The sequence below is a fragment of the Oratosquilla oratoria genome, chromosome 6, assembly GCF_046742065.1.
Source record: "Oratosquilla oratoria isolate Oo_2021 chromosome 6, ASM4674206v1, whole genome shotgun sequence".
Taxonomy (NCBI): Eukaryota; Metazoa; Arthropoda; class Malacostraca; order Stomatopoda; family Squillidae; genus Oratosquilla; species Oratosquilla oratoria.
The window spans coordinates 14,121,949-14,143,701 of record NC_134782.1 but is presented as its reverse complement, the minus strand read 5'-3'; the positions used below and the strand labels follow the sequence as shown (position 1 = coordinate 14,143,701).

The window sequence follows — 21,753 nt, the reverse complement described above, 5'->3', positions numbered from 1 at the left end:
ATAGGGGGTCAAAAGTACATACATACATATACCAACAGCTTTTTCCCCCTTACAAGGGTGATAGCCAAAGTCAAAGGCATGAATCCACTCCCACCCATTTCATCCCCACATACTCCACTCCCATTCACCACCCCTCCTCCCTCTTTTCTTGGCTCATCCTGGATGATGGGTCATCCCTGCATCTTGCCCACTGCCCTGGGTCAGAAGCAATGTAGCAAGACACAGCACATCCACAGCAAAGTCACTTCATTTAATCGGCTACCCCCCCACTCTGTCCCCTCATGAAGAAAAAGAGAAGAAGGGGAGAAATCCCTTTGAGCTGCATCAAAATATTTTTCACACATACTCCCTCACCCCTCCCATCCCCCACCCACTCCCTTCCATGCATCACAGCATCATCTATATACAACCATTCTCCACTCACCAAAAGTACAGTGGTAAAATGGGGTAGGTTGAATATATGTGAAGAGGGTGAAAGGCTTGAGGAAATGGAGTTTTATGTAGCAGGTGAATGGGGGTGTGTAGAGATGAATCAGAATAAAGGAAGCAAATACATGTCAGGGGCAGAATAAAAAGTGTTATGAGAAATGGGTATCCGAGGATGAATGCAGAGAAAAATGTATGGATTCACTGTACCTATGGTACTATTTGGAGAAGAAACTTTAAATATAAGAGGCAAAGAAAGAAACTGACTTTTCTGAGGTGAGGTGCTTTAGAAATATAATGTGTTATAAGAATGGAGAGAATGAAAAATATGGAGGTGAGGTAGACAATTGGGGTGGGGAGAGAGCTGTCCAACTGAGTCAAAAAGAGAGTGCTGAAGTAATTTGGGCATATGGAGAAAATGAATCAGGAAAGATTTGCAATGGGTGTGGATACCAAAAGTGGATGGAGTGAACTGATGAGGAAAACTGAGAATGAATGGATGAATGGGATGAAGAAGGCTATGGGTGTATGAGGTATATCTCATACACAATGAACTCATAAAACAATGAACTGATGACTGGATGACACAGCCATCTGCTTCATAATGAATTTTTCAGTTGATGAGGAGGGGTGTCACCAAATACTCAAGCAGTAGATGTAAATTGGCTCCAGCTGTTGACCCCTCCTATGGAAAAGCTGTGCCTCACTACATTGCTTTTGAGTCAGCAGCTTGCTACAACTGACACGGTTTTCCTTAATAAGAGTTTCTCACTTCCAATTGTGCAAAAGTGGGTTGATGATTTTTTTTTAAGATTACATATTCATACAAGACTTTCTAGTAGAAATATACATAAGAAAAATATATGAATAAATAAAGTGCCCTCCCCCCCCAATTTCAAATACTGGCTATGTGCCTGCCTTTGGTATATAATTCTTTTTTTTTTTCTTTTTTTATGTCTTCCATAAATACAATATGTCTCAACTTATGTTGCAAAGGGGCACTGATGGTAATGTGGGCTAACCTTGAGTTCATCAAACTTTAGGGTGAACTCGATGATCTCCGCAAACTGTTTGACAAGTGCCTGCTGGGTCTCGAGGTGTTGTGTGGGAGGCAATTCAGGGCCACAAAGTTCTTCCAGGATGCGAGGGATGATATTCTCTGTAAGGAAAATTGACATTTCATTCACCGTTCATCATGAGGACCTGTTAGTATGGGATGAAACTGACTGTACTAAAGCAATACCAAAAACACATCTACAGAAACCAATCCTTACCACAGATAAGCACATGAGTGATAGCCATCAAACCCTCATACCACATTACACAAATGCAGCCCAATAAATGTGACATAAAAATAACTCCAGCAGCATTTTACTCAAAAGTCTATAATAACCTGCTCCCAGTATCCCACAATATATCCAATACATCAATACTTCATCAAATTTCCACAGAAATCAACCCAACATGGAAATGATTCAGAAGATAAATAAAAATTGCACTGGCATGCCTATGCCCTGGTCACCTTCCAGCATTAAGACAGTTCCAACACAGAATCACCCTGGCAACAGTCTTCAATTTCCCATGATGCAACCACCAAACAAACCAGAACACTTTACACTATACAATCCCACATTCACCTTTTCCAGACAGCAAATCAAATCTCTTTATTGAGTGGGATGAACCAGTGGCCATGGTTAGTTTCCTGGAGGCCACAGGTCTCCTGCAGGAGAGAACAGGGGCAACAAACTTGATTGACTGATTGATCTTTGTATCAGTATATCATGGGAAAGTGGTACTTGCAATCATAACTGGTGTCACAATCCTGTCACCAGGCTTGCTCTGCTATTATGACAGTGAATAACACATTCAACAAATGACTCAATAACCACAATGTTCCTGTCTTCACACTCCACTGCTCCCTCTGGCTTCGAGGATGTGGTGAATTCACCAATGTCATGGGCTTGATAGGTCTCACTATCAGTAGGAAGATGGCAGGGGCTGCACCAGGACACAAGTACCTACCCAGCTGTATAGAGAACAGGTAGAACTGCTTCAGCTTGAGGACAAGTGGCGTCACTGCTTCCCACGCTCTCTTCTGGTACTCCTCTCCTGAATCGTTGATGGCCTGCGAAAAAAGGAGGAGGATTACCATTTAGGGGCTTTTACATTCCTCAGCCACACCTGCACGACATAGTGTGAAAAGGACAATGGTTTCTGAGTCTGGAGCTCCAGAATGAAGCACAAGGATATAATTCTAGTTTTTGTATTATTTCATTATTCTAGTTTTTGTATTATTTCATTATTCTAGTTTTTGTATTATTTCATTATCTATCCATCTCAATTTATCTATCACAAGTGGCAACCATGAGCACTGCAAAGAACTTGACCTCACACTTAAACACATGCATCACAAATACATGCACACATTGTGTGTGAGGTCACAGCACTGACCATACATCGAGCCATACACAAGTTTTTAGGTCTCATCCGAAAGGACATTGATCACGAGTCTATCACGAGATCCAGACAAATATACCAATTAACACCACATTTAACATATTCTCCATAAACCTAAAACGTGCTTCAGCACCCTCAGAACAATCGAGGCACATGAAGAAGTGTCACCCCAGAACGCCCACATGTAGAATCGTCACCCCATTAGATCCCACCTGAAGAAATGTTAGATTAGGTTGGGTTAGGTTACGTTAGATTATGTTATGTTAGGTTTGTTAGATTAGGTTAGGTTGAATGAACGTTATGATTACCGTCATCAACTTATACAAACGAAGAATCGTAAACCCAGGATGGCTCACATGAACAATTGTCACCCTGTCGAAGTCTGGGGTGACGATTCTTCGTGTGATCCGAATAATCATTGATACAAACCTCGGACAAGACAATAACAAGAAAAAATAGGTTTGTGACAAACCCCTATCCCCTGGTGAAACTGTGCCCCCACCCACGTTCCCTATCTTAGGGGGTCCACGAACCCAATAGAGAACCGTTCATACTTGCTTGAGCCAATCCGAACACTAACGACTGGTGACCCCATCGGCTTTCCAGATTGCCAGCGGAATCCTCTTCTCCGAAGACGAAGAAGCTCTCGGAGGGGGAGGGAAAAGGAGGGTCTAACATCCGCCGCTGGAGAAGGCAAAGGAACCAACCAAGGTGAAGGAGATTTTCGGACAAAGGAGTGGCGAGGTAGAGGGGTCACGAAAACAGCAGATAGCCGAACTACGCTTTCTTTCTTTTTTTAGTTGCGGTGTGCGTATTCTTGCGAAGAGGGGCGAAGATGTGTGTGAGTGTGCACGCACGGGCGCGCGCGCGCACACACACAGAGTACAATACAGTACAGTACAGAAGTCCAGTTGCCCGTGCATACACGAATTCCATTGGGAGTGCATCCTCGCTCTCACTGGACCCCTGTGCGCGTTCTCAAATATCTTTTCATTGGCAGTCTCCCCTCTGTTTGCTTCCATGCTGTACCACAGATAGTCCTCCATCTCGTCCCAGACTCCTCCTCACTTTTCATCATTATCTGTGCCACCCCAACCCCTTCCCCACCTTCTTCTTCCTCCTTTTCTCACCCCTTCAATTTAAATTTTGATATCCACCATCTACATACAGGAAAGTTTACTTTCCCATAATGCATAAGCATTGGGTACATGACTTCAGCGCATGAGCGGACAAACAGCCATCCACACCCTCGCAAATTTATTACTGGAGCCCAAACCAACAAACATAATCTTAAGCTAATAAATGCAGTGTGATACACACGGAAAAATACCATACCATGGTACGAACCGGGAGAAGAGCTAAACTAAGCAGAAGAGGGGGGATATTTGGGTAACACGAATATGCTTCTTCATATAAACATGTTTGTTGCGAAATGCGTTTCATTATATTTGAAAAGCAAACAAAATATTTAACATTCTATTTGCTTAGACGGTAACTTTTTCATTCTCTGGTTGATTTAAAACTAGTCATGACTTACCATTACTGTAAAAAAAATAATAGGGCCTACAATTTATTTTCAGATAAAGTTGGTTAAAGATCTTTTGATTTAAATTATCCTACCTAGACGAAATTATTGTCAACAAGTGTACTGTTCCAATAATATTTGCCAATTGTCGTCCGTCTCGAGCAATTGAATAAAGGTTTGAGTGATATGATTAGTATTTATTCGGACCATAACTAGTCCGAATGAACACTAATCATATAAATCAAGAGAATTATTTATTTAATTCGAAAAATGTATTCTGTTACGAAATGTCAGGAAATGAAATAACTCGTATCTTTGTTCAAGGCCATCAACAACCTGTGAGATCCAAACTTCTAAAAAGCTACCTTGATTCCATACGTATAAACGAAACACCCCAATACATCAGTTGAGCCACAATAGCCCTTCAATAGATTTTTTTCAAATGCGACCGCTCAAGGACGACAAAACAGCACAGCTTTGTTGTTGGCATCCTGTGATTTTGAAGAGTTAAGCGTGAATTTATCATTCCATTAAATTTTTTCCTCAAGTCAAGATCACGACTGGAGATGTATCCTGAAAGGAAACTGACTAAAGTTACTCTCACACCAAGCATACATTCACACATGCACATACACACGAGCGTGCGCAAAATTGTATACATTCTATTGGCATGTACACATGTAACTCCACGCAATAAACATACACACACGCGCGAGCTCATATACACATACACACACGAGCCCACACATTCGGCTGTATGTACACACATACAAAGGTACACGACACACACAAACGCGCATGCACACACACCCAACTTGCTAATATTAGCTGTTTTCGAGCACCAGTCACTTTTAAACAGAGCAGGGCTTATTCATTTACTTTATCCCTGTCCCTTGAGGCTTGCCGACGCGCTGCCGCAGCCTCTGACAGAAACCCCAGGGGGGTGGGGGAACCTCCCGGTGCCCCCCCCCCACTCCCCAGGGTATTCAACGCCTGCGTTCTCTGATGTCCAGCGTCTGTATGCATGTCCCCAAATAAACACATGGGCACACCCCACCCCTCTTCAGCCTACCCTTCCCCTCCCTCCCACAAACACACGTGCACGAACGAACGAACGTACACGCACGGTTTGACTGGTGGAAGCAGAGGGAATCCCAGGAGGATAGTTCTTAGCCTGTATAATGCGATTAGGTAAACATACACACACATATATACACAACTTCGATTTTTACTTTTCTTAATCTCGAGTTTTATCAAAGAAAGGAAAATTCTTGTGTGCGTACATGCGTGTGTGTATGAGAGAGATCGCTGATTGGGATTCGAGGAAGGAGCCGTGAGTTCCCAGTAGAATACACACACACACACGTATTTGTACACACACATGCACACACACACAAACGCGCACGCACGCACTCGGTGGCGCGGTGGTAGAGTTCCCGGCTGCCACTACGGTGGTACGGGTTTGAATCCCACCCAGGATTGAAATAATTTCAATATCGCTGCGCTGTGAGTCGTTACTCCAACTCTCGTGGTCGGGTAGTTGGGTGTGTGTGTGTGTGTACGTGTAGTCACAACATTACCAACAGATCGGTATTACATGAGCTTTGAGCTCTCTCCCGGGCGGGATAATAGCTGTCGATCACGAGTCCAACACGTGATCCAAGACCATGGTGAACCATGGTGAATCATGTATCTGTACACGCACAAACGCGCACGCACATACACACAGCTCCGCTCTCGATCAATCCGTCAATTTCTATTCATCTCTCTATGGAGAAGTTCACAATGGCGGCGGATACTTAGTTTGTGTTACCGAGACACGGACACCCACAAGACTGTGCTAGCGGTTGTGGTGATAACAGGTAGATGTGATGGTGATGGTGGATGAAGTCGTTATTTTTAATGTAACTATACATAAAAGTGAATATATATTTTCATACACGCATTACCGCAAGCACACGCACACACACACACAAACACAAATACACACACACACACACAAACACAAATACACACACAATGCTGCCACCCCCCCTTCAGTAGAGCGCCGTGACCATTTTACCACTATGCTATTGTTGCCCTTGTCCGATAGATAGCCCCCGGGCCCTTAATGTAATCTCGTCACAAATGGATTACTCCCCTCAAACACAAAATCTCGTTCGAAAGCCTTTCAACAACCCTACGGTTTCACACTATAGAATTATACTGTCTACTGCCGAGCTTTTTATTTCTTTTTTTCTGAACAAACGTAGTACACCTTCTTATACGCACATATCACAACATATAACATTTAAAACATTCTCAGCAGCAAGCAGGTCTCCTTATTACCTTTCCCGACACCTCCATTCCTGTCTCTCGGTATCATTATTCTTTTCTTCTCTGCCGATGTTTCTTTTTTTCGGCTGTCACTCATTTATCTTCGTCCACTCCTTTCCTTTCTCATCTCCTCTCTTCTCCGAACTCTCCTGTGTTCCTGCACTGTAAATGCATCGCAAACTAGTCCCCAAGTTCAGTAACCTTGCACCTTCTCCAGTGCCTGCATATTTTTATATAATTTGTTGGGCATTTAATGGAGATCAATGTCAAAGTAAGCAACTGGTGTATTTACGTGTTTATGGTAGACCTTCATGTAAAGGGAATGTCACTACGGTGTATATACTTTCCAGCCTGACGTTTAGTCCACTTCCACTGTCCTACCGGGTCTCTGCCTCCAGTATATTCTCCTCCACCCTCTCTCTCTTTGGGAAGCCCGCTCTTCCTCTTTTTTATCGCTCTCTTTCCCCGGCCCTCTCTATCCAGCGGCTCCCGCCTCTCTTTCTGCACCCCGGATCTTGAAAGAGAGGAGAGACGGGTGTGGGTGGTGGTGGGGGGGGGGGTTGAAAGGAAGGGCGCCTTGGAAGCTGGAGACGCGGGGACGAGATACGGTCGCTCCGCCACACAGGGGGAGTGGGGATAGGGATGGGGATAGGGATGGGCATGGGGTTGGTGCGAAGGCGCAAGCGGGAACCAATGACGACGACGTAGGATAAAGCGGAGCGGGAGGGTGGAGATATAGAGACACCAAGATATGGGACCTGGCAGGGCGACTGTGACTAACTTCCAATGTATATGAGTCGGCGAAGGTGTCACGCGACAGGTGGGGAGGGGGGTCGAAGAGCGGTGACGACGACAACAGGGCCTCGGGGCCAAGCAGACATCAAGGTAAATGCGACGGACGCCGTAGAGGTACGCGCCAGGTCAGAGCGACAAGAGGAACTTGCAGGCAGGAGAGGGAACACTGGCACGGGACGCGGAAGGGGGAGGGGGAGGGGGGGGGAGCGGAAGGAAGAATATCTTGGTCGAGGTGATGGGGGACGTGCGTGAACTATCCTGACAACGATACCGAAGAGGATGAGTGAGAAAGGCAATAGGAGAAAGTGGGAGGAGGACGAAGTGGAGGTGGAGGAAGAGGAGGAATGGGAACTTCAGGAGGAGGTGGAGGAGGAAGAGAAGCGGGGGGAGATGAGGAAAAAAGAATCGGGCAAAGAAGAGGCGAAAGGGCCGAGGAGGAACAACAAAAGGAGGAAGAGGAAAAACTGGAAGAGAAAGTCAAGGAAGGGAAGGAGTCGGAGCCGAGAGAGGTAAAGGCGAAATAGAGGAAGAAAATATGAGAGGGAGTCAAAGGAGGAAGCGGAGAAAGAGGGGAAGGGGAGGGGGGAAACGAGGAAGAGAGGATACGGAGAGGGAGGAAGAAGGAAAACAGACAAAGAAGATGAAGAGGTACGATGGGGAGCGGAGCAGGAGGAAAAACAAGAAAAACATAAAGAAGAGGAAGAGGAGAGGAGAGGGAGGGGAAGAGAGGAGAAAGCAGAGATGGGAGTGGAAAGTGGGGGAGAGGGAGAGAAAGGAGAGGAGGGGCAGAGGGAGAATGAGACTAAAATAAGTTGTGGACATAATATAGAATATTGTAAAACTAGGAGAAGCAAGCGGATGCGTGTAAGGATCTAGTAGAGAAGCGATGTCAGTTAGCAAAGTTTCCCGCCACCGGCTTACTAACAAGCAGCGTCTTCCTGTAAGCATCGGCAGCTGTGCTGCTATCTTCCTACCTCCACGGTAGCCTTGAACTTCTATTTACTTCCCGCCGCTGTCTTCTTACCCGTGAATTCAAGCCAGCGTCTTGCAAAACAGTGGCTTTTAAGCAACATGTTTGGAAAGCAATGCCTTGAGAGCAGCCATTACGATGCATCCTGTGTGTGCAACATCCTTCAGTAGTGTACTGTGTAAACTTTGCCTCATAAATAACCAGAAACTTGCATGCTCCGCCCCAGACTTCGAGTCTCTACTCGAGAATATTTCACTTTCGTCCTGTGATACGTGCTGGGCTCAGTGACATCATCTTTAACGGAATAGGCAGTTTCTCTACAAGGTTCAGTGAAAGTCGTTGACAGTTATGACAAGCTTAAAGTGGAACATGGGCTCTTCTGAGATAAACTTTAGGTCAAATTAACAAAAACAGTATGCTGAAGGTAAACACACAAATGCATTCCAGAGGATATCATGATTTCCGGTTGTGAAACTAAATATTTAAAGTGGAAATAATGAACGGTCAACATCTCCGCTACCGTTTAAACGTGGGCTTGTTGGTGCGGTTTTAAGAATATCTTAAAAATACGTTGAATCATAAACAAGAAATTATTTTCCTCTGAGTGATATGAAAAATTATTTTCAGTGTGTTAATTGAATTTACAATTCATGGAATGAGCATACCTACCATAGATTAGTTTGAAGCAGAAATTCTAGAACAGCAATGCAAGATTACAGTCCAAGTGTACGCGGGTATAATATCAGTGACTCGTATGTTATTTTGACTGACGACAGGTGATCTTATTCAGCCTGGAGGATGCTACTGATCTCTAAAAGGTTAACTTTAATAAGTGTAGTCCTTTCGGCCCGTGTGATATACACTAGTCCTAGTGCCCCCATATTTTTAACGGTTATATACTTCTTTCATTGCCTGTCTATGAGTCTCTCTTCCTCTTTCAGCTTCATTATCCTCTAGCTTGAATATCTTCCTGCCCCATCCCTATCGAATGATTCTGTTAATTCCGTGATATTCTTCTACCCTTCAGCCCTATTCTCCCTCCCTCCCTCCGTATCCTCGTCCGCTTCCCTACTCTGCCTTCTCCCCTCTCCCTCACCTTCGACTTTTATCTTTCCTTCGTCCTCCTAACGTCACCAAAACTTGGTCTTCTGTCTGTATCCTTTTCCGTCACCTTCACTATCACTAGTGCTACCCCCTTCTACCAGCTCAGCCACCTCTACTTCCTCATCTCTTCCTCGCTTACCTAACCTCGTAGACAATGCTGCACATGCCTGTCGGGTTGTGTGCGTGTGTACACCTGCTGCGGGGAGGGGAGGAAAAGGTGAGTGGGAAGGGGGACAGGGAAGCACTGGCTGGGAAGAGGAGAGAGTGTGAAAGGTGGATGGGAAGTAAGGGAGAGTGGCAAGGAGGAAATAAGAGTAGGGAAGAGAATAAAAAAAACGTGGGAAGGAGAAGGGACATGGAACGAAAAGAAGAGGAAGGAAGGGAGAAGACGGGAGGAGGGTGAGGGAGAAAATAGAATGGCGAACAAAGTGAATGAGATAGTGAAAAGAGTGGAAGGGTAGAGAAGGGAGTACCATAGGGAAAGGAAGAAGAAAAGATGATTGGGAAAAGAAAAGGAAAAACGTGAAGGGAGATTGCAGGGGTGTGAAAGGGAGAGGATGCAAAGAGAGAAGGAATAGGAGGAAATGGGAAGGTAAGGAAGAAGAAGAAAGGAAGAACTGGAGGTGGAGAGAGGAGAGAGAAGGACAAGTGAGGAGCAGTGTGGACGGGAGGGGGAGGGGTGGGTTGAGGAGGGGAGACGAAAAGCAGTGACGACGGGATGAAATGGAGAAAGTGTGTGAAGAACGGGAGGGGAGACAGAAGGTAGGAGGAGGACCCGGAGGGACAAAAAGAGGGTGGAATAGGATGAAGGAAGATACGAGAAGGATGACGGAGACGGAAAGGAGGAGGAAGGGGGGGGGGTTGAAGGGAGTCGGAAACGAAGAGGAGGAATTGGGGGCCGGAGGAAAGTTGATGAAGTAATGGAAGGAACCGAAGGAGAAATCCGAGAAACACGGAAGGAAAGATAATTTTACTGAAACGGGAGAACGAGAGCAGAGAGCAAAAAAGCAACCAGGAAGACGCAAATAACAACTACCGCTGGACTTCACGGAGAGGATATCGAGTATTGGCTGTGTCACTCACTCGGTGAACGCCACAAGGCAAGTGCATCCCATCCCCCTCCCCCCACCCCCGCCAAAGGAAACGCCCACTACTCGCAGGAGGAGGAGGAGGGGGGGGAGTGCGCCATTGCACGCCCCTACTCGCCCGCACATACTGATCACTTCGTCTTCTGCCCGCGCCCCGACGATGCAACCCATAAGGATCGCCAAGGCAGCCGCGACGTCGCCTTTACCCTCACCTTCCGTCTGGTCCTCACCCCATACATCCTTCGTCCTCCAAGTCCATCTCTTCTTCCTCCACAGCTCTCACTCTTCCTCTTCCTTTTCACTCCCTCCTTCCTACTCCTACGCATCCACCTTTTTTTCCTCATCACCTTTCTACTCTTTCACATACTTCCTTCTCACCTTCACTCTCATTTTCTCCTAAACCTTCACACACATCCCTTCCTCCTCTTCTTTCTCGCCCTCATCTCCCTACTCCTCCACGCCCATCTCTTCTTCTTCCTACCTTCCTCTTCCTAATCGTTATCGTTCAACTACTGTTCCTAGCTGGTGTTGGGAGTGCTCATCTGCCTTCCCGCGCGCCAGACTCGTAGGGTCTCCCCGGGCCGGTGGTGCGGGCATCGAATCAATATTTCTGAGAGCGATGGTCCTCGCAGGGGAGGAAGCCACCTGTTCCGAGGCAGTCTACTGTACCACTGGCACCAGAACGTTGTACTACGAGGAATATACTCTTTTTACGGTGCGGTGAAACCTGTATGTTATATTTTTCATGATGGTTGTGGAAGGAAGCGTTTCAAAGTAATAATTAATTATATTTTGCTTAATGGTGAGAGATCTGTCTATGGTGGAACTCATGGGCATGGTGGTAGTTTCAAGTGGTCAGTGGTGGGAAGGATTTTGCATGTTTTAGGCATTAGTTTGTGATGGATATGACCAACTACACGGTGTAAATGACCATTAGGGGGAAAATGTTTTGTGTCTCTCTTTCCGGAAATGTTTGAGAAGTTGTACCGGGGTCTGCAAATGTAATAAGGTTGGTTTCATGTGCTAGTTTTGACGTTGTCCTTCACAACAGACACTGAGGGAATTGCCGTCATTGCGGTTGTCTTAACAGCACTGGAGATGGTTGTAGCTGTGGGGAACAAGTTCATTCTTAGAGGAATGTCTTCAGTAGAATGGAATAATTGACGATATATTGAATAAATACATAACATATATGTAAGACAACACTCATACTATACAAACGAGGGGTCGAGTGGAGATGGAATACGAAAATAACAAATGTTTAGATGCCGCAGGGGAAATGGATGCAGTAGGACCCTCTCCATTTGAGGGTTACCGTAAGAATGAAGAAGAGGTTAAATTCACTACTAAGCAACTCATTTTCACGCAAACGCACGCACATACACACGTATACACACACACAAAACTTGCTTCCTTACTTCCAAATATGGTCAAGTCGGCCGGACAATAAACCAATCAACACCGCCCTTGCAGCTCCCCTCGGAAAGCGCTGGCCAATCAGCATCGTCCTTTCAAAGCTACTCGGAACGCACCCTCCTCCTTCCACTGTCAGCCTCCCTTTCGCTTCCTTTCGGCACGACCAATCGATTTGAAACCAGATTTTATGTTGCTTTTGGCTTTTATACCTTCTCTCCCTGTCCACTAATAAATTCACTGCGATGCTAGTAGCATGATTCTTCTTTCTGGTCTAGATAAAAAAAATCGCCATATGATGACTCCTGGCACCACGACAAGAATCGAAGCTGCAAAGTGCTGAAACTTCGTTACCTCCGAAGACAACTTGGACAGGCGCGTTCTTACTCTATTACAAAGAACATGCTACAACAAGCACAAAAACAACTACATTCAACTTTGATAGAGCATCATAAGCCACACTCACGCATAACTCATCTAGGCTGTTTGGCAGCTTCAATAAACTTTGTTGGCATATATGACTCAACAACTTGATATCTCGGCATTAGAAAACTAATGGCCCTACTTCGGCGGAACCAGACCAATTCTTTCGCAACACCTTCAAATACAGGCTCGCACTGCCCTCCCATTTTTAAGATAAATAAATTAACTGTTAAATACTATCTACTACTACTAATTTATAATAATATATAATAATAATAATGCCGGTAACAGGCCCGTGCAGAGGGTGGGTGCTGGGGGTGCCCGAGCACCTGCCCCTTTGCCCTGTGCCCCAAAGGTGCCCTTCATAAAGATATATAAGAATTAATAAATTATTTCTCACAGGTTTTTTCCATTTTCTTACCATCAGAAATTATAATGTGGAAAATGGTGTTGCACAGTTTATACACACACGAATAATACAAAAGAGGGAAGTGCCCAATTTCCAGCCCAAAGCACCTACCTCTTGCACATTACTGGCCGGTAATAATAATAATATCAGTAATAATACTGATAATAATGTATTGCTGTACGCCCTTATTCCTCCTTATGAGATAACATACGAGACAACCATAATAATCATCATAATAATATTATTAGTAACATTGATAATAAAAAACAATGATAATGTTGATAATGAAACCGTTACTTGGAGTCTCGCTACCGTTGCCCCGACGACGACGCCTCCGCCCTCTAAACGCGCCTCGTCACATCTTCTACTTCACGTTATCAAGTCATACTGTATATTCATATATCGTTCGATTATTAATTTCACATTTTATCAGTTCATCATCTGAATCGTTATTATAGTAAAGAGGTCGCTTGCTGCTTCAGCGAATTTATTTTCTTTATATTCCTATTTTTCTGGAATCAACAGAAATGGTGAACAGCATGATCATGCCAGGTTTGTGGGAAAGGAACATGTATATTTGTTGAGGAAGTAGCTGCTGTCAGTTTTTACTAGCAGTTCCATCTATTTCAAAATCTCAAAATGGACATACAGAAATTTGAGCTGATGAATGAAAATTCAAACAACAAAGTTCCGACGACGCGGCCGTCATGGGAACATTCGTTGAATCCAGTGATCTTCATCATATTTCCTCCTTCATTCAGTAGTCACGTAAAACCTCACTAGACCCCGAACACAATAATTCACGAGCAACAATGACCCAATGTTTGTTATAAATTCATAATTTATTCCCTTTATCTATTCAATTACCCTCTTTGAATTACTTAAGATTGTTATGAAAACTTAGCCCTTTTCAAAAGCAAGTTTAACCCATTCGATAGGTTAGCGGTTTCGAGACGTATCATTTTACCCAACACTAGACGATTTCCACAATACATTAATACAACGCAAACAACACTCCAAAGTTTCTTCCCAAAGAGAACTGTGGAACGGGTCAGGGACCGTTGGCGGCTCTTGTGGGGTTGCGGGCTTCTAGTCAGTGAACCTTGAGGAAAGAGTTACTAGATGCAGACGATTTCAATCACTTTTGGCGATGTCGTTTGCGTCATGGTTTGAGGATGAGGACTTAGGCAATCCTGCTCGAACAGACTGTTCGTCCATATACTCGTATATTGCGAGTCTCTCTCTCTCTCTCTCTCTCTCTCTTTCACATGCATAGGTAAATCCACAACAAAGAAAGAAAAAAGTGCATCAAGAAACAAAATTGAGTGCAAATGCATCAACCTGTGAAATATCCTTAGAGATAAATTATATAAAATAAAATACGAATCTATAGTCAAGCCTAATGCAATACAAATATAATACGATTATTTACGCGCGCGCGCGCGCACACACACACACACACAACCCTGGAACAAAGAGAAAGAGGAGATCTACTGGTCATTTACAGATGGAAGTCCTCGATAGAGAAGATTTATTAAAGTGGGATAAAAGAAAGACAAGAGGACATGAAAAGAAACTCAAAAAGGATAGTTATAGAAGAGATACGAAAAAGAATAGTTTCCCACACAGAGTGGTGGATATCTGGAACAAAAAACTGGATGAGGCAACAGTGAGTGCAAAAACTATACAAGAATTTAATAAACTAGATGTTGCGAGACACAAACACGGGTCACTACGAGCATAGCTCTCTTCCCGTATAATATAGGTAAATACACATGTGCGCGCCTGCCGTATCACCCCGCTCTACAAATTCGGCTCCCAACTCCCCCCTCGTCCCCAATGCACACCCACCCCCTCACAACCCCCCCCCTTACCACACCGAACACCGCGGCACCCACTCTTAGGCGACCCCCCCCCCCTCAAACATCAAGGTTCGACAAAGGCCCTGCTAGCAGCATAGTGCGCATGCCCTGTGTTAGCATTCCGCTGTGCATCTTTATCCCGGTTTCTCTACATCTGTGCCATTACAGCTAATTTCATCCCCGCTGTCTCTCTGATCGCGCGCATTCGAGTCGGGGTGGGATGGGGGTGGGGGGTCTTGGGTCGTAGGTTGATCAACAGCATACTTACCAGATATTCGCTAATCATTTTACCCAAACTCTGAGTAATATGATCAACAAACAAACACACACGCCACCATCACCATTGCTCAGGGGAAATAGTAACGGGTTGCAATATCACTGAAAGCTATTCAAGCCGGGAGCGAGGAGAAGCAAACTCGGGACCTCTAGCGTGGGAGGCTGAAAAGCTAACCACCGAACAAAGAGCCCGGCTGTGTGTGTGTGTGTGTGTGTGTGTGTGTGTGTGTGTGAGTGTGTGTGCGTGTGTGTGCGTTTTCATGTAATTGTAATATACAGGAAAGGAGCAGCACTCGCGGGACCCCGTCTCTCACTCTCCAACTACCATAACTACTTTTGCATTCGTTTATGGACTCAACTTGGGCTTCACTAACTTCTATTCCAAGAACTGACATATCTGTATGGAACATGTTTGACATACTGTAGATATGTGAGTGAGTGTGTGTGTGTGTGTGTGTGTGTGTGTGTGTGTGTGTGTGTGTGTGTGTGTGTGTGTGCGCGCGCGTGTCTAACGAAGCTGTGATGCACCGGTCTGTAGCTGAGACGACAGTCAGTCAGATAAGGCGGTCCTTAAAGAGCTCCAGTCAGCGTTGCCAATTTAGCAACTTTCCCGCTAAATCTAGCGGTTATAAAATATTTTGTCGGTTAAAAGTCATAATGTTTACTGTATATCTGGCGTTTTTTAAGTCTCATCTAGCGCTTTTCCTCCTTTGTAGTTTCCCTTACTCTGGTGGGTTTGTATAAATTTTAGTTTCAACCTAATTATCTTTTCGACTAGCAGCAATGGTACCAGCTGTAAAATTATCCATAGCAGCTGGTAGAGATGTAGTTTGCTTCCCACACTTGCTCCATTCACGAAGGAAACATAACCGTCGTGTGATTTAAATCGAGAAGACTCCAGTGCGCATGCGCGAAGAGTAGGCTTACACGAGCGCGTGTATCGAGCAAAACTCAAATCATGTTGCAAACACGAGCACAAAATGTCAGGGTGCGAATTCTCACGAAACGTAAACATGTTTACATTCGATACAAGAAAAATATGTGTCACCTTATAGAGGCAAGAATAAAGAAAAAATAAGAAAGAAAAATACATGTTATACAGACAACAATGCAACATCCAGCTCGCATTCAATCCTGTAACACGTGGAGCGCACCAGAGCTGTAACAAATTAACACTAGCTGCACTTTTATTAGGTATTTTTTCATTCGTGTTTATGGAATCCAGCAACCCCATACCTCAATCACGAAGCACGCCAGTCTATGTTACCCCAAATAGTTTTAATTTAAATAAGCTTTATCATTTATCATTATTGACTAAATACAAATATTAAATAAATACATAATTTTATCTTATAATAATATTTCTATGGTTATATTTGTCACCAAATCCTTCGTTCGTGAAATGATGAAAGAAACTGCATGGCGGCAGTAAGCATGGAAAGAAAGATGCCAGGAAGAAAACCAAGAAGTCGTTTTAATTGTGTATTCAGAGTAAACACTTGGAAAAAAAATTCAATTATTTTATATTCATCAACAATCATTTAATTTTGGTTTATGTTTATTAACAATAATTAAGTTTCACGTAGAGGTTTAAAGTTTATCTGTGTCTCGCACTCAATATAAATATGTTCCTTACCTGGGCAACCCCCAGCCTCGTTTCACACGTATCGACTTTTCGTCGTGCGCCGTCCACGACACGACGTCGTGCTCTCAAATAACCATAAGTGTCTATGGACGCTTCCACACGTGTTCGTGACATGTGAAAACGTCGACACCCATAGTTGTTTGAGAGCACGGCGTCGTGTCGTGGACGGCGAACGGCGAAAAGTCGATACGTGTGAAAGGAGCCTGGGACGATTTTATTCAACCGAAGAAAACCAGACTCAGCCATGAAGGGATGATTGAATCACAGCAACCCGATTAACCCTTTCAATTGTTCCTGATGACAATTTTGCTCTGTCTGCCGTCGGGCGATTTTATTCAGTTGAATGAGCCCCCGTTGCTAAACGGGCTGGGGAAAGTGTTTAAGAGGCAGCTTGTCCGGACGGAAACCCTGGTGCAGAGACACAAGTACACCCGCACAGTGACCTTTGATGGCCTCCCCCCCCCCTCACCCACCCTCCTCCTAAGCAAACTCTACCCTTTAAGCTCGTGACGCACAGGTGTGGGCGTCAGGAGTGTATACCAAAGCAAATCCCTTCCCCCCTCGACAGCCCCGGCGCCCGGAGGTTCGTCTACATTTGCAAGTCTATGTTAAAGCAGAACGATCTGCGAGGGGTGAAAAAGATTTTGTCGTAAACTATACATACAGGCCAACGCGCGCGTAGAGTGCTTGTATGCACGCACAGACACACACGCGCGCGCATACACACGACACATGCACATGAGGCGTGTAAAGTACATTTTAATGTTCAAGATAAGCAATATTTTGGGGAAATGGGTAGAAGTAGGAGAGGGCCACCATGGAGTTATGCATTAACATTGTTACTGAGACATAGGAGAAAAGGTGACCCGAGTCTTGCTTATGGACCATTTCTCACCCGAATATCTTGTTACTAAGATAACGGAGGAGGCATATAAACTACTGAACATAAGAGAAGAATTTGTTTACAATAATATGATGGAGAAAAAAAAATCCAACCCAAATTGGAATACGTAGTCGTAGTGTCATCAACACAAAAAGCATATGATAAAACAAAGGGTAGGTAAATAAAATGATCATCAGGTAAGCGGATAGACCGTGCGGGGAGAGATTAAACAAGCTGAGATTACCCACACTGGAAGAATAAAGAGAGAGAGGAGACATGGTTCTTGTTTATAAAACTATGAAAAGTATGGGCAAAGACGGTTTATTAGTATGAGGAGAAAGATTATCAAGAGGAGAAAAAATAAAATAAAAAAGATGGACATTAAAAACTGCAATTTCCCGCAAGCGTGCATTACTTTGTGGAAAAAGTAGAAACAACCCGAGTGGACAACACAAAGCAATGTTTGGTGATTGGAGATACGAAGTTGTGCCCTTACGAGCACCCTATCCTGTACAGTACAATTAGGTAAATACAATTAAGTAAACACACACACACGACTCATGGCGCGGCTGGTAGAGTTCCCGGTTGCCACTGCGGAAGTCCGGGTTAGAATCCCGCCCAGGGCTCAAATAATTTCAGTATCGCTGCGCTGCGAGTCGTTACTCCAACTCTCGTGGGCGGGGAGTTGGAGTAACCATAGATCGGTCATACGAGGTCTGAGCTCTCCTCTGGGAGGGAAATAGCTGTCGATCACGAGTCCAACACGTGATCCAAGACAATGGTGAATGGTGAATCACATACATAGACACACACATACATACATGGCGTACTAGAATAAAAGCTATGTCGAGACGACACAAGCAGCTACAAGGACGATGTCGCATCGAGCAAGTGCACTCTAGGGTAGAGTGCCACAAAACTCTCGGTCCGCCCACATAAGGCATCCTTTCTGTCTCCCCCATTACCCGCCGGAGGCTGGCGTCTACCGCGCACGCCCATGGGCGTCTACCGCAGACTAACGCCCTCTACTCACTTCCTCCCATCCCCCGACCCCCCGGCACCCCACGGGGACACCCGGTCCTCGATTTGCCGCAGACACAATCGTCCTACATATCCAATTCAGTGAGAGGGACGTGTGGGGGGGGGGGGACGCAAGACCTACGTTACCTCAACTTATGCACCAGCACGCTTCCAAGCATTCCACACGCACAACTATCACTAGATTCACTCTCCATGTGCATCACGACCTTTACTATCTCTTGGTCACTACGGCCGGCGGCACATATCACTCGAATCGACACGATTTCCCACAAGGCCACATACTGACGACTCTGAAACCTCCCCCAACAATAACTGCGACAAGGAATTTCATAAAACTGCAGCCGCCACAATCACATCTATACAAATCGACCACTCATACAATAAAAGTTCGATCATTTATTTTACTCTTCTAATATCATCCTTGCCATCCTAGAGCAGTTGGTCTTGACCATCTAGAATTCTAACTTACGAAAGCGTGTAAAAACTAAGATCCACTTTGGTTCTATTAAGAGAGGTCATTACATATGCATGACCCTACCAAATGACCCAAGTTCGGTCGGAACTTGCCAGGTCAGCCGAATAAATGTGTCTGGCATTATCCGGAACAACATTCCCCAAAAACTCCGGTCAAAAGATGTCCAAAGGTCCAATCTTTTAAAAATATTTCTCCCAATCCAAGCAACCCGCCTTTCGTTCCCGCCAAAATCGAGCTCATGCAGTCTGGGCGGCAGCAGCAGCGGCGGGAGAACTCCCTTCTTGGCTCCCCTCCTCAGACCCTCTTTACACAATTTTAAGGATCATTGGTGGAGGGGGGGGGGGTATGGCTTACCTAGTTATGAGCAGTGTCTCGGGCCAACATAATTGGATCACAAAGTAATTCGAAGTTGAAGCGGCCGCTATCACAGATTGTGATCTCTCTCGTTATCTCCTCAAGATACATTCACAACTCTTCTTCTTTCCCCCCACACCTCTCTCTCTCTCTCTCTCCGTATGGGGTACTGACTGCATTTTTATTCAGTTGATATTTTGAGGGGATTTCGGTGACATCCCTAGTCATTGTTATTATTATCTTAAATAAGGCCTATTTTGAGTGATAACTCAAAACAGCTCGGATTATGCTATTTTTTTATTTTATCAATACCTTTACTCATTTAACTATACATTCATTTATCTACATATATATCTTAGTAAAATCGGGGGTACAGCTTTATACCACACTGAGAGTTAGTTACCGAGAAAAAAATGTGTTCTGTTGGTATTATTCTTTTTAATGGGCGAGCGCGTTTCAAGTGTCCACGCATGTTGATGTATATTTATGTCCCTCTCTCAATCTCTCTATCTGTCCCCCTGTATGTGATTCACTAAGGTCTCGGACCACATGTTGAACTCGTGACCGACAGCTATTACCCTTCCAGATGAGCTCATATATGACCCGATCTATAGGTAATGCTGTGACCTTACACGAACACACAGACAATCCTTTCCCCACCAGAGTTGGAGTGCCGGCTCACAGTGCACCGATGGTGAAATTTTCAGCCCTGGGCGAGGCTCGAACTTGAATTAGCGGTCAAGAGCGTTACCATCACCCCATCGAGAGAGAATGTGTATGTGTGTGTGTGTGTGTGTGTGATTCACCTTGGTCTTTGGATCACGTGTTGGACTCGTGATCGACAGCTATTTCCCTCCCGGAAGAGAGCTCAGAGTTCGTATGACCGATCTGCGGGTAATGCTATGACCTTACACGCACACACACACTCAACTCCCCGCCCACGAGAGTTGGAGTAACGACTCGAAGCGCAGCGATACTGAAATAATTTCAGCCCTGGGCAGGATTCGAACCAGGTACAGCCGGCACCGCAGTACTGACAGTCTGGGACTCTACCAACCGCGCCCCCGAGTGTGTGTGTGTGTGCGTGCGCGCGCACGTGTATGTGTTTACGTATACTGTATTTCTCCGTCCTCCAAAACAATGCCGCGATAAGCATACATACATCCCCCTCTCGTCCCACACTCACCTCCACCGTTCTTTGTTTACTAACTGTATGTTTACGCGCGCATTGGATTCTTCACTTCAAAAACACGGCCTCCACCTCATCCTCCATACACCCCTGCTACTCCTCCCTGACGTCCAACTCCACCCTGAGGCAACACGAATCCACTCTACAAGTTTTGTTTATCTCCCTTTACTCCTGCGGTCACTCGGAATGTTTGATGTTCGGACGGATATGTTCTGTGGATTAGATCGTCCTCTCGTTTTAAACGCGTACAGGTTTTTATGACCAAATCCTTCACCCAGCGGTATACCACAGATATTTTGTGCTGTGTCGCTGGGCGATTTTATTCAGCCCTGGGCTGACCACCCGGACGATGCGGTGGATCACTGGTGAAATAAGTACATCACAGGAGAAGAACCATACCTTGTTTTCTTCTGTCACTCGTCCATTCCTCGGTCAAATCATCCTGATGGCCCTCTTCTCCCAAACCAAGAGGACTGCAGCCAAGCTAAACAAGAGCGTTCCAATCATCCCCCACCGCTATTGATACAGAGACTGGCCAACTCGCCACTCTGTTACCCTTTCCCGAGGTAGTTAGGGAAACAAACAGTAAAGTGATTAATATTCCCCCCGCTGTGCACAGTGTAGAGCGCATAGCATTCTACGGATATCTTCCACCTTACACCACCTTTTCATCGCCTTCCTCAACCAGCAGGTAACCCTCTCCGTTAGCTCCCAACGTAACACGGCTATCACCTCCTTATCACTCTCCGTCCACTAGCAACGCTGTGATTCCTTTATGCGTCTCTCTCGTGCCGCTCTGCACTTCCTCCTTCGGCGCCCTCTCCAGCTGTCAGTCACGACCAAAATTGCCTTCGGCCTCTGTGCCAGGGTCGGTCGGTCCGCAGTTTGGCACTTACGACACCCACGTGTTTGCTTGTGAACTTCAACCACTCATTCATTCCCTCGCGGGACTCTATTTAATTCCGTCTGCCGCCAGGCTATTTCATTCATCTCTCTTCCGCCCTCTCCGTAACTATAACAGGGTTGATTGTGGGCTGTTTTTGTATTATGCTGCATACCCTGTAAACAAACTTCTGTTGCGTGTAGACGGAGCCAATCTACA

The 21,753-nt window shown here is 45.2% G+C and overlaps 1 protein-coding gene across 3 annotated transcripts in view; it reads right to left on the bottom strand.

Moving 5' to 3' along the window:
• LOC143026310 (CYFIP-related Rac1 interactor B) overlaps positions 1–21,753 on the bottom strand; it is a 121,278-nt gene that overhangs the window by 9,074 nt on the left and 90,451 nt on the right. For all 3 annotated transcript variants that reach the window (XM_076186476.1, XM_076186478.1, XM_076186477.1), the window contains exons 4-5: positions 2,449–2,551; positions 1,449–1,585 (exon numbers count right to left, since the gene is read on the bottom strand). In XM_076186476.1, coding sequence (XP_076042591.1) covers positions 1,449–1,585; positions 2,449–2,551 — 240 coding nt within the window. The remainder of the gene's footprint in view (positions 1–1,448; positions 1,586–2,448; positions 2,552–21,753) is intronic.